Below are 16,571 nucleotides of genomic sequence, written 5' to 3' on the forward strand. Positions count from 1 at the left end.
ACAGAGAGAGAGACAGAGAGAGAAACAGAGAGAGACAGAGACAGAAATAGAGGGAACAGGATGTAGCGACAGAAAAAGGAAAGTAAAAAGATAAGCTAGCCTCTTGTTGGATTCTGTTCATAACAATGTCTAAAGACAGAGTATAATAATTTGGTAGCGCCAAATAAAACACTGAAACATGACCCGTCTTCGGTTAAAGCCTGTCTCATTACTATCATCAATGAGCTGGGAGAATCTATCAAAACACATCACTTCTGTACCAAGAGAAGAAGAAAGAGAGAGAGAGCGAGACGGGGGGATAAAGAGAGAGGGGGGGGACGATGGATGAGGTTTCAGATGAAGGGAAGAAAGTGTTTAGTCTATTTGTTCAGCTGTACTCATGTTAGGACGTTTAGGGAACAGAAAATGTTATTGTTCGGGAGAATTCTTCTGACACACACACGCGCACACACACATGCAGGGCAGGAAGTGGTCAGTGGCAGAGCTGCAGTAGCAGTGTGTGCCTGCGTGCATGCAGGGCAGGAAGTGGTCAGTGGCAGAGCTGCAGTAGCAGTGTGTACGCGCGTGCATGCAGGGCAGGAAGTGGCCAGTGGCAGAGCTGCAGTAGCAGTGTGTGCGCGCGTGCATGCAGTGCAGGAAGTGGTCAGTGGCAGAGCTGCAGTAGCAGTGTGTGCGCGCGTGCATGCAGGGCAGGAAGTGGTCAGTGGCAGAGCTGCAGTAGCAGTGTGTGCGCGCGTGCATGCAGTGCAGGAAGTGGTCAGTGGCAGAGCTGCAGTAGCAGTGTGTGCGCGCGTGCATGCCTGCGTGCATGAGATCAGAGGTAGGTTTGGTCAGTAAAACAGAGCCAGATGTGCTGCAGAGCCTTCTAGCTGAGAAGTACTGTTGTCTGCACTGTTAATGCTACTGATCTACACATGACAATCACACACAGTCATTATTGCTATTTGGCTATGTAGAGAGGGAGGAAGAGAGAGATGTAGAGAGGGAGGAAGAGAGAGATGTAGAGAGGGAGGAAGAGAGAGATGTAGAGAGGGAGGAAGAGAGAGATGTAGAGAGGGAGGAAGAGAGAGATGTAGAGAGGGAGGAAGAGAGAGTTGTAGAGAGGGAGGAAGAGAGAGATGTAGAGAGGGAGGAAGAGAGAGATGTAGAGAGGGAGGAAGAGAGAGATGTAGAGAGGGAGGAAGAGAGAGATGTAGAGAGGGAGGAAGAGAGAGATGTAGAGAGGGAGGAAGAGAGAGATGGGGGAGAGGGAGAAAGAGAGAGATGGGGGAGAGGGAGAAAGAGAGAGATGGGGGAGAGGGAGAAAGAGAGAGATTGGGGAGAGGGAGAAAGAGAGAGATGGGGAGAGGGAGGAAGAGAGAGATGGAGGAGAGAGATGTAGAGAGGGAGGAAGAGAGAGATGGGGAGAGGGAGGACGAGAGAGATGGGGAGAGGGAGGACGAGAGAGATGGGGGAGAGGGAGGAAGAGAGAGATGGGGGAGAGGGAGGAAGAGAGAGATGGGGAGAAGGAGAAAGAGAGAGATGGGGGAGAGGGAGAAAGGGAGATGGGGAGAGGGAGGAAGAGAGAGAGGGAGGAAGAGAGAGATGGGGGAGAGGGAGGTAGAGAGAGATGGGGGAGAGGGAGGTAGAGAGAGATGGGGGAGAGGGAGGTAGAGAGAGATGGGGGAGAGGGAGGAAGAGAGAGATGGGGGAGAGGGAGAAAGAGAGAGATGGGGGAGAGGGAGGAAGAGAGAGATGGGGGAGAGGGAGAAAGGGAGATTGGGAGAGGGAGGAAGAGAGAGATGGGGGAGGAAGAGAGAGATGGGGGAGAGGGAGAAAGGGAGATGGGGAGAGGGAGGAAGAGAGAGAGGGAGGAAGAGAGAGATGGGGGAGAGGGAGGTAGAGAGAGATGGGGGAGAGGGAGAAGGGGAGATGGGGAGAGGGAGGAAGAGGGAGAGGGAGGAAGAGAGAGATGGGGGAGAGGGAGGAAGAGAGAGATTGGTGGAGAGGGAGGAAGAGAGAGATGGGGGAGAGGGGGGAAGAGATAGATGGGGGAGAGGGAGGAAGAGAGAGATGGGGGAGAGGGAGGAAGAGAGAGATGGGAGCAGAGAACTACCTCTCCAGCTTCACACATTGTGAGGAATCTGATTAGAAAGGATAGACAATAAGAAAAACAAAACGTTTGCTCTGTGGGAAAAGGAGAAAGACAAAAGGTGAAAAAGAGAGTGGGAAAAAAAACATGTGTTTCTCTCCTCTGTGTTACCTTCCTGCCAGCAGCCCTGCGTGTGTCAGTGAGTGTGTTGTTGGCCCGCACCAGATCCTGACTCTGCTGTAAAACCTGGTCCTGGAGATGCTGACACTGATCTCTCTCTTTACCCAGACCGATCTTCAACTCATCCAGCTCTACTGACAGAGTACACACCCTGTCCTCACTAACCAGGAGCTGGGAGGGGCAGAGACAGAGACAGAGAGGGGGAGAGAGAGAGAGAGGGGGGGGGGGGGGGGGGAGAGAGAGGGGGGGGGAGAGAGAGAGAGGGGGGGGAGAGAGAGAGAGAGAGAGAGAGAGAGAGAGAGAGAGAGAGAGAGAGAGAGAGAAAGAGCGAGAGGGAGAGAAAGAGCGAGAGAGAGAGAGAGAGAGAGAGAGAGGAATAGAAGGGGGATCTTAAAAACATTTCAAATCAAATCAAATTGTATTTGTCACATGCTTACTTACAATACCTTAAAAAAAATTCAAATTTAAAATTTAAAACAATTACAATTAAAAATAATAAACAAAAGTAACAAATAATTAAAGAGCAGCAGTAAAATAACAATAGCGAGGCTAAATATAGGGGGTACCGGTACTGAGTCAATGTGCGCGGACACTGGTTATATCGAGGTAATGTGTGTACATGTAGGTAGAGTTAATAAAGTGATGCATAGATAATAACAGAGAGCAGCAGCAGTGTAAAGGGAGGTGCAATGCAAAAAGTCTGGGTAGCCATTTGATTAGATGTTCAGGAGTCTTACGGCTTGAGGGTAGAAGCTGTTTAGAAGCCTCTTGGACCGAGACTTGGCTCTCCAGTATCGCTTGCCGTGCGGTAGCAGAGAGAACAGCCTATGACTAGGGTGGCTGGAGTCTTTGACCATTTTTAGGGCCGTCCTCTGACAGCGCCTGGTATAGAGGTCCTGGTTGGCAGGAACTTGGCCCCAGTGATGTTAGTGTGTACCGCTCAGTACATCAGTAGTGTCTTGTGGTCGGAGGCCGAGCAGTTGCATTACCAGGCAGTGATGCAACCAGGCAGTGATGCTCTCAATGGTGCAGCTGTAGAACCTTTTGAGGATCTGAGAACCCATTCCAAATCATTTTAGTTTCCTGAGGGGGAATAGGTTTTGTCGTGTCCTCTTTACGACTATCTTGGTGTGCTTGGACCATGTTAGTTTGTTGGTGATGTGGACACCAGGGAACTTGAAGCTCTCAACCTGCTCTACTACAGCCCTGTCGATGAGAATGGGGGCGTGCTCTGTCGTCCTTTTCCTGTAGTCCACAATCATCTCCTTTGTCTTGATCACATTAAGGGAGAGGTTGTTGTCCCGGCACCAAATGGCCAAGTCTCTGACCTCCTCCCTATAGGCTGTCTCATCATTGTTGGGATCAGGCCTACCACTGCTGTGTCATCTGCAAACCTAATGATGGTGTTGGAGTTGTGCCTGACCGTGTAGTCATGCGTGAACAGGGAGTACAGGAGGGGACTGAGCACGCACCCCTGAGGGGGCCCTGTGTTGAGGATCAGTGTGGCAGATGTTGTTGTTACCTACCCTTACCACCTGGGGTTGTCCCGTCAGGAAGTCCAGGATCCAGTAGCAGAAGGAGGTGTTTAATCCCCGGGTCCTTAGCTTAGTGATGAGCTTTGAGGACACTATGGTGTTGAACACTGAACTGTAGTTAATAGCATTCTCACATAGGTGATCCTCTTGTCCAGGTGGGAAAGAGCAGTGTGGAGGGCAATAGAGATGGCATCATCTGTGGATTTTTTTATGGTGGTATGCAAAATGGACTGGGTCTAGGGTTTCTGGGATAATGGTGTGGATGTGAGCCACGACCAGCCTTTCAAAGCACTTCATGGCTACAGACGTGAGGGTCGTTAGTCATTTAGGCAGGTTACTTTAGTGTTCTTGAGCACAGGGACTATGATGGTCTTCTTGAAACACATTGACTCAGACAGGGAGAGGTTTAAAATGTCAGTGAAGACAATTGCCAGTTGGTCAGCGCATGCTCGGAGTACACGTCCTGGCAATCCGTCTGGCCCGGCGTCGTTCTGAATGTTGACCTGTTTAAAGGTCTTGCTCACATCAGCTGCGGAGAGCGTGATCACACAGCCGTCCAGAACAGCTGATGCTCTCATGCATGTTTCAGTGTTACTTGCCTCGAAGCGAGCATAGAAGTAATTTAGCTCGTCTGGTAGGCTCGTGTCACTGGGCAGCGCTTTGGCTGTGCTTCCCTTTATAGTCTGTAATAGTTTGCAAGCCCTGCCACATCCGACAAGCGTTGGAGCTGGTGTAGTACGATTCAATCTTAGTCCTGTATTGACGCTTTGCCTGTTTGATGGGCATAGCAGGATTTCTTAGTAGCTTCCACATTAGAGTCTCGCTCCTTGAAAGCAGCAGCTCTACCCTTTAGCTCAGTGCGGATGTTGCCTGTAATCCATGGCTTCTGGTTGGGGTATGTACGTACAGTCACTGTGGGGGATGACGTCATCGATGCACTTATTGATGAAGCCAGTGACTGATGTGGTGTACTCCTCAATGCCATCGGAAGAATCCCGGAACATATTCCAGTCTGTGATAGCAAAACAGTCATGTAGCTTAGCATCGGCTTCATCTGACCACTTTTGTATTGACCGAGTCATTGGTGCATCCAGCTTAAATTTTAGCTTGTAAGTAGGAATCAGAAGGATAGAATTATGGTCAGATTTTCCAAATGGAGGGCGAGGGAGAGCTTTGTACGCATCTCTGTATGTGAAGTAAAGTGGTCTAGAGTTTCTTTCCTTCTGGTTGCACATTTAACATGCTGGTGGAAATTTGGTAAAACGGATTTAAGTTTCCCTGCATTAAAGTCCCCGGCCACTAGGAGCGCCGCCTCTGGATGAGTGTTTTCCTGTTTGCTTATGGCGGTTTACAGCTCATTGAGTGCGGTTTTAGTGCCAGCCTCTTACTGTGGTGGTATGTAAACAGCTACGAAAAATACAGATGAAAACTCTCAGTAGATAGTGTGGTCTACAGCTTATCATGAGATACTCTACCGCAGGCAAGCAAAAACCTTGAGACTTCCTTAGATATCGTGCACCAGCTGTTGTTTACAAAAATACATAGACCGTTACCCCTCGTCTTACCAAAGGCTGCTGTTCCATCCTACCGATACAGTGTAACAGCCACAACTCGGTGAAACATACGTTTTTACAGTTTTTAATGTCCCGTTGGTAGTTTAATCTTGCTAGTAGGTCATTGATTCTATTTTCCAATGATTGCATGTTTGCCAATAGAACGGATGGCAGTGGGGGTTTACTCGCTCGCCTACGAATTTTCAGAAGGCAGCCCGACCTCCGGCCCCTTTTTCTCCGTCTTCTCTTCACGCAAATGAAGGGGATTTGGGCCTGTTCCCGGGAAAGCAGTATATCCTTTATGTTGTACTCGTTAAAGGAAAAAGCTTCTACCAGTTCGCGGTTCGTAATCGCTGTTCTGATGTCCAGAAATTATTATTGGTCATAAGAGAGGGTAGCAGCAACATTATGTACAAAATAAGTTACAAACAATGCAAAAAAAACAAACTAAATAATTGGTTGGGAGCAAGTAAAAAGTCAGCCATCCTCTCCGGCGCCGTTCTACATGACAATGACTAGCAGTTGTTGCAGTGGTGTTGGAGGTCCGGTGGGAACAGTTTGACTGGCCCAATGAAGAGCTGTGTTGGTGCTAGTTAAGCCCGGTCCAAGACCTCTAGCTGGGATGGAAGCTAATCACTGTATTACTCTCTCTGCATGGAATGATGCTAGTCAGCTAGATATGAAGCAATATGTCTTGCCTTGTCTAAAGAAAGAATTGACTACAACCCACTAGGGTCCACACACCAGTGCAAATGTGTTAAACTCATTCAATGGAGGAGGGCCTAGTGTCTGATAGTTTTTGTTTTTTTCCTTTCAATTAAGAACCTAGACAATCAGGTGATTGGAGTTCCTTACTGATTAGTGACCTTAATTCATCAATCAAGTGCAAGGGAAGAGCGAAAACCAGCAGAAACTCGGCCCTTCGTGGAATGAGTTTGACGCATGTGCACTCGTGTATAGTGCAGGAGTATTCAAATCCTACTCTGGAGATCTGGAGCCTGTTGGTTTTCTGTTCTACCTGATAATACATTGCACCCATCTGGTGTCCCAGGTCTAAACCAGTCCCTGATTAGAGGGTAACAATTTAAAAAAGCAGTGGAACTGGCTTCGAGGTCAGAACAGGAAATGTTTAAATGTTCAAGTTATACCATTGTCTTACATCAGATCACGTCACTCCTACGCGAAACTCAACCAATCTATCTTCGAGGACATGGAACTCATCTCCAAAATTCTAGATTTTGCTTCTAGAGCACGCTCCTGGTAGTTATGACGCACTGGCAATAAATGCTCCAGCTAGCAGCTTAATGCAAGCTTGTTTGAATGGCCATACGGTAGCTAGTTAACCATCTTGTTGATGAAGTTGTAAGGCACCAAAGTTATAGGGCTGTTGGTTCTCAGAAATCAGCATGTATCTGATATCTGGCACTGTGCCTCGCTACTTTGTAACATTTGGCTAACACAATAACATGGCAGAGAACAGTCAGTCAGCTGTGCTGTAGAACTTGGAGCACTAATCACAGCAGAACAGATATCATAAACTAATTTGTGCATTATCTACAACTTCAGCTAGCAAGAGGGAGTATTCATCATTGACTGTGTAAACAGGCATTGTTAGAGTCTGCATTTAATTTCATATGGATTGATTTGAAACTGGTTCTGCCAGCAAGCAGACACTAATGCGATAGCTAGCTAATTTTCGTGTACATATTCACATTTCATAAATACTGACATTAGCACCAAAAAACACCTTAGCTAGATGTAGAATTAGGTAGTTAAGACTTGCTCGCAAAAACAAAAACGTCAATATTAGCTACAGCTTTATAGTTTTGGGCAAGATTAACTCTGACCCTTTAGAGGATGAAAGGGGAATTCAGTGGACGATGTCACCTTGGTAACGTTTCGAATAGGACAGCATATTGTAGCCGGACTTCTTTTTAGCTATCCCATGAGTGTTTGTGAGTTATCAGACAGATCTGACGTGAGACAATGCAAGTTATACATGACTAAATGGTCACTTCTTTAAAGTCATAGTAGCAAGTCATTGTTTGGCGGACTCATGGACATATGGGTTACATTACCATAAAACCACATTAGCGTTGAGCAAGTGAAACAATGACAAAAATACATAATGTAGAGGTCAGAGGAAAAACTTGAAGTCAATTATATGAATCATTAATATCATCTAATGTTGTCATTCATTACTGTATCGCCATTATACAGACAGAGAGAGAGAGATTCCCTCTATATCTAAGTTATATTGAAATCAGCAAAGTAGGTTCTTCATTTGAACAGGGACCAAATCCTCAATGGAGGTAAGATGGATGAAATTATAGAATTATTAAATATGGAGAGGAGGAGGAGGAGGTGATTAAGGGTAGAGGAAAATAGAAATGAGCAGAATTCCCTGTCGCCCTTCACTGATTTGATTTAAAAAAGGGGACACTGGTTTAGTGTGCGTGTGTGTTACCTTGTTCTTTAGCGTGTCCAGGTTTTGTCGGAGGTGTGTGTTGTCGTGTGTTAGCTGGTGTGTGTGTTGTTCCTTCATACTGAGGGTTCTCTTTAGTGAGTCCTGAGTGGCATTCAGAGCAGACAGGTCCTGCTTCATGTGTCTCAGCATCTCCCCACGCTCATTCACCTACACACACACACACACACACACACACACACACACACACACACACACACACACACACACACACACACACACACACACACACACACACACACACACACACACACACACACACACACACACACACACACACACACACACAGTCAGAGGTTAGCTAGCTGCACACTCAGACCAACAGAGACTATAGTAGTAGACCAGACAGAAGTTGCACTCCTGGTGTGGTGTGTGTGTGTGTGTGTGTGTGTGTGTGTGTTTATTGTCTGTCTAGCCTCCTCCTCCCATAGCTAATCTAACACAGGGCTCATGCAACACTGTAATTAATTTGACTTGGCTAGCAGCATCCAGCAGCAGACAGACTGGAGCTCCCAGTTACAGACTGACAGAGAAAGTTTCATTATCACTGTGACTGATCACTGAGCACCAGACAAAACACACAGGAGGCACACACACCTCTTCCACAGATTTATTCTGAGCCAGTGTGAGTCTCCCCAGTTCTCTGCTCATCTCCTCCAGTAGTGTTGTCTGAGTCTGGACCTCTGTTTTAGCAGCCACACAACTCTCCTCAGCCTCCTTCAGAGAAGTCTTTAGTGTAAAGATCTGGAAGACACAACACCGATCATGAAAATACATTCTATTTACATATTCTAACATTTCTATTGAGATATGAGAGAACAAAATAACAAAAACTAAGATCAGATCTGTTGTTTTCTTGAAGATATGATGAACGTTGACATGCATTGGCCATAGTACTATAGCGATGACAGTAAAGTTGTGTTGTAACATGCCTTGTTAGTAGCATTCTCCAGCTGACTGTCTCTGTCCTGTAGCTGCATCCTCAGAGACTGGAGAATACCCTCAGTACTCCTCAACTAGAGGGAGAGAGAGAGAGAGTTAGGGGGTAAACACACAGATGCACACACACCAGTGTGTGCGTTTGTGTGTGTGCGTGCGCACCAAGGTTGGGATCAATATCATTTCAAAAAGTAAACGAAATTCCAATTCCACATTTTCCTCATTGAAAACCATTGAGGAGAATTGGAATTTCAGTGTACTTCTGAAATTGAAATGGTATTGATCCCAACCCTGGTGCACATGCATGCACGCACACACACACCTCCTGTGTGAGTATTTCCTGTTGGTTGTGTGAGGTGAGTGAGTGAGCCGCCAGTGACGCTGTAACTCCTTCAGCTGCTCCTCCAACACTCACACGCGCACACACGCATGCACGCACTCACACACACGCACGCACTCACACACACACACACGCACTCACGCACGCACGCACTCACGCACGCACGCACTCACACACACGCACGCACGCACACGCACGCACGCATGCACACACACACGCACGCACTCACACACACACATGCACTCACACACACACACACACACACACAATAAAAACACATCCTTAGTTACAAATACTTACTTACTAGGAATATACATGTGAAAACCCTATTCTCTATCCAGAAAGAGTTGAATTTGCCTAGGTTTGAACCTGCTTTCGACTGACCACATTCACAATACTTACTTACTTCCGTCAAGGTCTTTATAACTATCAGAAGAAAACTGGAACCTTTTTAGCTTTAACTCTGATTCTGTTACATCACTCATCCATATCAATACTGCCTTTGATGATACGGCCAAAGTCATTTTCCTCATCTTAAATCCAGCACATCCAAATTATTAAAACTTCACATTTCCCAATCTCAGGTCTCAATTCTCTGAAGGCATAGGCAGGAAGTTGGGAACTCCCAAAAGAATATGAGATTTGTGAATTTGTTCAAACGAAGGTGCTTAAATGTGAACGATCATATTATCTAGCCTCTATGGAGAGAGAGACCAATCTGAGGAGGACTAGAATGGACTCATTACTTCTGCAATCAAAGTGGGTTCCCACCTCCCCTTTCCTCTCTTCCTCCCTCTCCTTTTCTTTCACTGTCCTACGTTCTCTCTATCAAAGTGGAGGAGGAGGAGGAGGAGGAGGAGGAGGAGAGCGGCTTGGGCAAATCCTTGATTGGCTGAAGTCTATCCTGTATTTAGGATTAAAATGAATAGGTAGAGAACAATGTGTGGGTTAGAAAGAAAGAGAGAGAGGGGGAGAGAGAGAGAGAGAGAGAGGGGGGGGGACAAAGAGACAGAGAGAGAGATAGACAGAAAGAGAGGGGGTGACCAATATAATTGAATTAAGAAGGTTTGAAGCCAGAACATTTCTATAAGCAGTTAGAAGTATGAGGCGAGAACAAGCAGAGATACAATTACCATCTAATAAAAAAAGAGATTAGAAACTCACTGAGTACGGTTATGTCTACCCACGGGACAACCTTCATGTGACCTTTCTCAGTTCAGAAGTGAGATACACTGTATACGGCTGCTCTTATTCAGACTGTCAGACACAACACGCAGTGCGTAGGCGCACACCATCAGATAATAAAGAAACAGTTGAGATGGGAAGCTGCTGCTACAGACAATTCATTAAGTCATTTGTCTAATGAGCTCTTTAGAGCTGCTTTTGGCAGCAGATAGGAATTCATTAACATGGCTAATTGAATTAAACAGGTGCTGATTTCACAGCTGCTTTGCGTTCGCGAAAACACACTGTTGAGACGGAACTACAGGTGGTGTGTGAGGGAGAGAGCGTATGAGGGGTGGAGCGGGTGAGTGCTTGTCTTTGATGGTCTCTCTCAATGGAACCTTGGCACTCAACCAAAAACCAAATGATATGCAGATCAAGTGGTGTGTGTGCTCCTGCTTCTCGCTGAGTGTGTGTGTGTATACATGTGCTTGAGCTTCAATGGAGCCTGCATGCCCTTGAGATAAACACATGGCATATTAGTAAACACTAAATATGACCTATTGTCTATGGCATGGTCTATGGAGATGAGATGGAGTATTGTTGTGTTTAATATACATTAGAGAGACAGCTGGCTGAACCGCATTGGAATCAATTCCATTTCAGTCAGTTCAGGAGACTTGAGGAGATAGAAAATAATGTGCACTTTTCAAAGAGTACTTTTCAACCTCTGAATTACCTGAATTGAATCGACTCCAATCCTCCTAAAACTCTCTCTCGTCTTTCTCTCTCTCACCTGATCCCTGGCAGAGGTGTGTTTCTCCCTCACATTATTCAGGTCTTCGGTTATCCGTTTCATTCCTTCTTCCTTCTCCTCCAGTCTCTTCCCATACTCATCACTCAGTTCAGTCCTCACCTCCACCATTTTGGCCTCTGCCTGATACACAGTCGTACTCACACTCAGTATTACAGGCACCCACACTCAGTCACTGTCACACAGTAGGGTCTGAATTACTGCCGCCATTTTATTTTGACAATTCAAATACGCTGTCACACAGTGAAAGAGAAATACTAAGCTTACAAAAACTTGATGACTTCGACAACTATTACAACGATGATCTAACTATGTAGCAGAGAAAGGAGAGATTAGACATTTGATATGGAACCTTGATATGAAACTAATCACACATCAGCATTGTACCAGATCTTCAGTTTCTTGGAAATTTCTCGCATGGAATAGCCTTCATTTCTTAGAACAAGAATAGACTGACGAGTTTCAGAAGAAAGGTCTTTGTTTCTGGCCATGTTGAGCCTGTAATCGAACCCACAAATGCTGATGCTCCAGATACTCAACTAGTCTAAAGAAGGCCAGTTTAATTGCTTCTTTAATCAGGACAACAGTTTTCAGCTGGCCTAACATAATTGCAAAAGGGTTTTCTAATGATCAATTAGCCTTTTAAAATGATAAACTTGGATTAGCTATAACAACGTGCCATTGGAACACAGGAGTGATGGTTGCTCACAATGGGCCTCTGTACGCCTATGTAGATATTCCATTTCTAAAAAATCTGCCGTTTCCAGCTACAATAGTCATTTACAACATTAACAATGTCTACACTGTATTTCTGATCAATTTGATGTTATTTTAATGGACAGAAAATGTGATTTTCTTTCAAAAACAAGGACATTTGTGACCCCAAACTTTTGAACGGTAGTGTATGTTTTTTTATTTAAAAAATGTACACATATTTATTCCCTTATTTTTGTTGGCAGAAAACTACCTCCGTACTTCCATTCATTTGTATGGGTTACCTTCAGACTAGTCCCGTGACGCTGGGGGTCGTAGAGCAAAACAGAGAACGCCGTCGTGTTCGTGAGTCTCCCCTTTTCATAGAGTTTGTAGCCAAACTGTTCGGACGCTACAAATGTTTTCGCGAGAAGACCGATTTTTCGGAATGTCTCCTGGTCTGACAAACACCGCTGTAGCTCGGCTACCATCCACCGCAGATGCGGAATGCTGACATAGGCGGATACTGTGGATTGAGATGCAGCCCATGCAAAACTGATATCGCTAGATAAAAGTGACCAAACATACAACAACACACACACTGATTCATTTCACCCTCTCACCCTCCCGTCCGTCCTACCCTTCCCCTTCAAGCCCTCGGCTAAGGGTGAATATCAAATCAGTTCCTGTTTTAATTTCTCAATAGCGAAGTGTAATTTGTTATTACGAGACAGTATATACATATACCGAAATACAGTGTGTGTGTGTGTGTGTGTGTGTGTGTGTGTGTGTGTGTGTGTGTGTGTGTGTGTGTGTGTGTGGTGTCAGACACAGGGGCTGACAAATGACTTCACTCCAGATTGCTTTACATCACAAATCATTGTCACATTATAATACCCCTAATGCAAATACACATGTGCGTGCGTGTGTGGTGCAAGTATGTGTGTGTATGGTGTGCATGTGTTTGAGTGTGTGTGTGTGTGTGTGAGTTTGTGTGTGTTGTATCCCTGTATCGCTGGCGAGCTCATTGCTCTCAGAAATCAAAGTTAAATGGATCATCTATCATCAGAATATACTGTATGTCTGGAACACTTGTCTCCGTCTCACTCTGTGTGGGTGTGTGTGTGTGAGCGGTGTGTGGGTGCGGTGTGTGGGTGTGTGTGCCTGGTTGTGATTAATGTGCTGCATTGGGCTGTTCAGCTATGCATGTTGGTGAGTTTATCGTTTGATGCTGGCTCCAATTAAACTCCTCTAAAGTGACTGATGGCTTTAAGACTCTGTCCATCAATAAAGGCAATCCAGGCCTTTGCACCAGGATATGTCATTCTCACACTAACTAATGTCCTCTTGACTTGCAGGCACTGTGTGTGTGTTTCAACTCCACCGTCTTATAAAAGACCACAATATATCTTGCCCAGTTGTCCTATCCCCAGACCCAGTAATCTGATATATCATAGATATTAATTCTCATGTAACTCTAATGACAGACTCTGATATTGTTATTATGCCTGCATCAGCCAAAATACACACACAGACAAGAAGAAATGGCATATGTGTCTTACGGGAGGGGGGATTGAGTTGTGTTTGAGAATAGGCTGTTTGCAGGATTTGCAAGAAGGGATTTTCATTTGTAGAGGAGAGGAGGAAGGCAGGAAGGGTGAGGAGAGGAATACGGAGATGGTAGGGGGTGGAGAGGACATTGAATGATGACACACGGTGTGTGTGTGTGTGTGTGTGGTATATAATAGGGTATCTATATGGGGTTTAACATTTGATGGCTACGGCACATGGCTCAGGCCTATCTCACACTCAACTGAATACCACACGCCTGGGAATCTCAATCTCTGTGTCTGTGTGTGTGTGTGGATATAGGGTAGTAATATAAAATAGATGTTATAGCTCAGAAGACTCCAGAGAAGACATGTCTCTTAAGAGAAACACCCATCTCCCCCTCGGTCTCACCCCATCCCCTACCACTCAGCCCTCTACCACCTCACCATTAAACCTACTACCCCTCACCCTCACCCCTTCCCCTACCTCTCAGCCCTCTACCACCTCACCATTAAACCTACTACCCCTCACCCTCACCCCTTCCCCTACCTCTCTACCACCTCACTATTAAACCTACCACCCCTCACCCCTTCCCCTACCTCTCAGCCCTCTACCACCTCACCATTAAACCTACTACCCCTCACCCTCACCCTTCCCCTCAGCCCTCTACCACCTCACCATTAAACCTACTACCCCTCACCCTCACCCCTTCCCCTACCTCTCAGCCCTCTACCACCTCACCATTAAACCTACTACCCCTCACCCTCACCCCTTCCCCTACCTCTCTACCACCTCACCATTAAACCTACCACCCCTCACCCCTTCCCCTACCTCTCAGCCCTCTACCACCTCACCATTAAACCTACTACCCCTCACCCTCACCCCTTCCCCTACCTCTCAGCCCTCTACCACCTCACCATTAAACCTACTACCCCTCACCCTCACCCCTTCCCCTACCTCTCTACCACCTCACTATTAAACCTACCACCCCTCACCCCTTCCCCTACCTCTCAGCCCTCTACCACCTCACCATTAAACCTACTACCCTCACCCTCACCCCTTCCTCTCAGCCCTCTACCACCTCACCATTAAACCTACTACCCCTCGGTGTCACCCCTTCCCCCACCTCTCAGCCCTCTACCACCTCACCATTAAACCTACTACCCCTCGGTCTCACCCCTTCCCCTACCTCTCAACCCTCTACCACCTCACCATTAAACCTACTACCCTCACCCTCACCCCTTCCTCTCAGCCCTCTACCACCTCACCATTAAACCTACTACCCTTCGGTGTCACCCCTTCCCCCACCTCTCAGCCCTCTACCACCTCACCATTAAACCTACTACCCCTCGGTCTCACCCCTTCCCTACCTCTCAACCCTCTACCACCTCACAATTAAACCTACTACCCCTCACCCGCACCCCTTCCCCTACCTCTCTACCACCTCACCATTAAACCTACCACCCCTCACCCCTTCCCCTACCTCTCAGCCCTCTACCACCTCACCATTAAACCTACTACCCCTCAGTCTCACCCCTTCCCCTAACTCTCAGCCCTCTACCACCTCACCATTAAACCTACTACCCCTCGGTCTCACCCCTTCCCCTACCTCTCAGCCCTCTACCACCTCATCATTAAACCTACTACCCCTCACCCCTTCCCCTACCTCTCAGCCCTCTACCACCTCACCATTAAACCTACTAACCCTCACCCCTTCCCCTACCTCTCAGCCCTCTACCACCTCACCATTAAACCTACTACCCCTCACCTCTTCCCCTACCTCTCAGCCCTCTACCACCTCACCATTAAACCTACTACCCCTCACCCTCACCCCTTCCCCTACCTCTCAGCCCTCTACCACCTCACCATTAAACCTACTACCCCTCACCCTCACCATCCACCCGCCCCTCTCTGTCCTATGCTGTGTAGTCCAATGGTATTAGCTGTGTGTTGATATTTAGATGGATGAGTGGAGAGTAAGGAAGAGAAAAGACCCAAACACACCACACCGACACACACACACCCTTACAGCCCCTCAGCGCTCTCCTGTCCTCACAAGCATGGTTTCCTCCTCTAATTGCTGCCATTCGTCAGTGTGTGTGTGTGTGTGTGTGTGTGTGTGTGTGTGTGTGTGTGTGTGTGTGTGTAAGTGAGTGAGTGAGTGAGTGAGTGAGTGAGTGAGTGAGTGAGTGAGTGAGTGGTATAGGCTGCCACAGCACCACCTGATGTCCCCTGTCAGTACTACAGTGTTTGCTACTGCCTCAGTCACACCTCAACACCTACAGCAATCTACCATTCATCTGTCTCACTGCAAGGTTGCCACCAGGCACGCACACAAAGCTCTCATTTAACACACAGCTCTCAGTTAATACACACACAGCTCTCATTTAACACACACACACACACACACACACAGAACTGTATATTATTGTTATCGTATGAGGGACATTGTCATTGTTAATGGTCATGAAGATCAATCTAAATGAAAAACACACGCAGACAGAAACTAAAGACAAACTCACACAGTGCTTCAATACACTGCAACCTCATAGAACACTGATGCATATTTCCGTACTGGATTAAAACCAATTCAGATATTTTAATCTCTCTCTCTCTGTCCATCTCTCTGTATCTCTAGCTCAGTGAATAGTCGAAGCAAACTGTATTTGAATGGTTAAACAACAACAGTTAATGTTGTCTATTATTCATTCAATCACAATCACATTATAATGTGGTGATTAGTTACACTGCCTGGCTTCTATGTTCCTATCAGAAGTCTTTAAGTATTTTGTAATGTAGCAATTTATAGATTTTTTATTCATATTCTACATCATTGTCTGTCAGTTTTACGTCCAGCGTCAGACAATATACAATTTAATATGTCATCTTGTGTTTATTATAAATGAGTGTTTCCCTCACAACCAATCAACTACAGCAATCTACACCTAACACAGACACCTTATCAATCAGAGGATCACACTGTCACACACACGCATACAGTGCATTGCGAAAGTATTTGGCCCCCTTGAACTTTGCGACCTTTTGCCACATTTCAGGCTTCAAACATAAAGATATAAAACTGTATTTTTTTGTGAAGAATCAACAACAAGTGGGACACAATCATGAAGTGGAACGACATTTATTGGATATTTCAAACTTTTTTAACAAATCAAAAACTGAAAAATTGGGCGTGCAAAATTATTCAGCCCCCTTAAGTTAATACTTTGTAGCGCCACCTTTTGCTGC

The 16,571-nt window shown here is 46.1% G+C and overlaps 1 protein-coding gene across 1 annotated transcript in view; it reads right to left on the bottom strand.

The window, feature by feature from the left end:
• LOC139420663 (polyamine-modulated factor 1-binding protein 1-like) overlaps positions 1–16,571 on the bottom strand; it is a 132,924-nt gene that overhangs the window by 68,162 nt on the left and 48,191 nt on the right. The window contains exons 8-12 of the mRNA XM_071170876.1: positions 11,064–11,204; positions 8,757–8,840; positions 8,422–8,568; positions 7,807–7,974; positions 2,243–2,422 (exon numbers count right to left, since the gene is read on the bottom strand). Of these exons, the coding sequence (XP_071026977.1) occupies positions 2,243–2,422; positions 7,807–7,974; positions 8,422–8,568; positions 8,757–8,840; positions 11,064–11,204 (720 nt within the window). The remainder of the gene's footprint in view (positions 1–2,242; positions 2,423–7,806; positions 7,975–8,421; positions 8,569–8,756; positions 8,841–11,063; positions 11,205–16,571) is intronic.

The sequence above is a fragment of the Oncorhynchus clarkii genome, chromosome 11 (genome assembly GCF_045791955.1).
Source record: "Oncorhynchus clarkii lewisi isolate Uvic-CL-2024 chromosome 11, UVic_Ocla_1.0, whole genome shotgun sequence".
Taxonomy (NCBI): domain Eukaryota; kingdom Metazoa; phylum Chordata; class Actinopteri; order Salmoniformes; family Salmonidae; genus Oncorhynchus; species Oncorhynchus clarkii.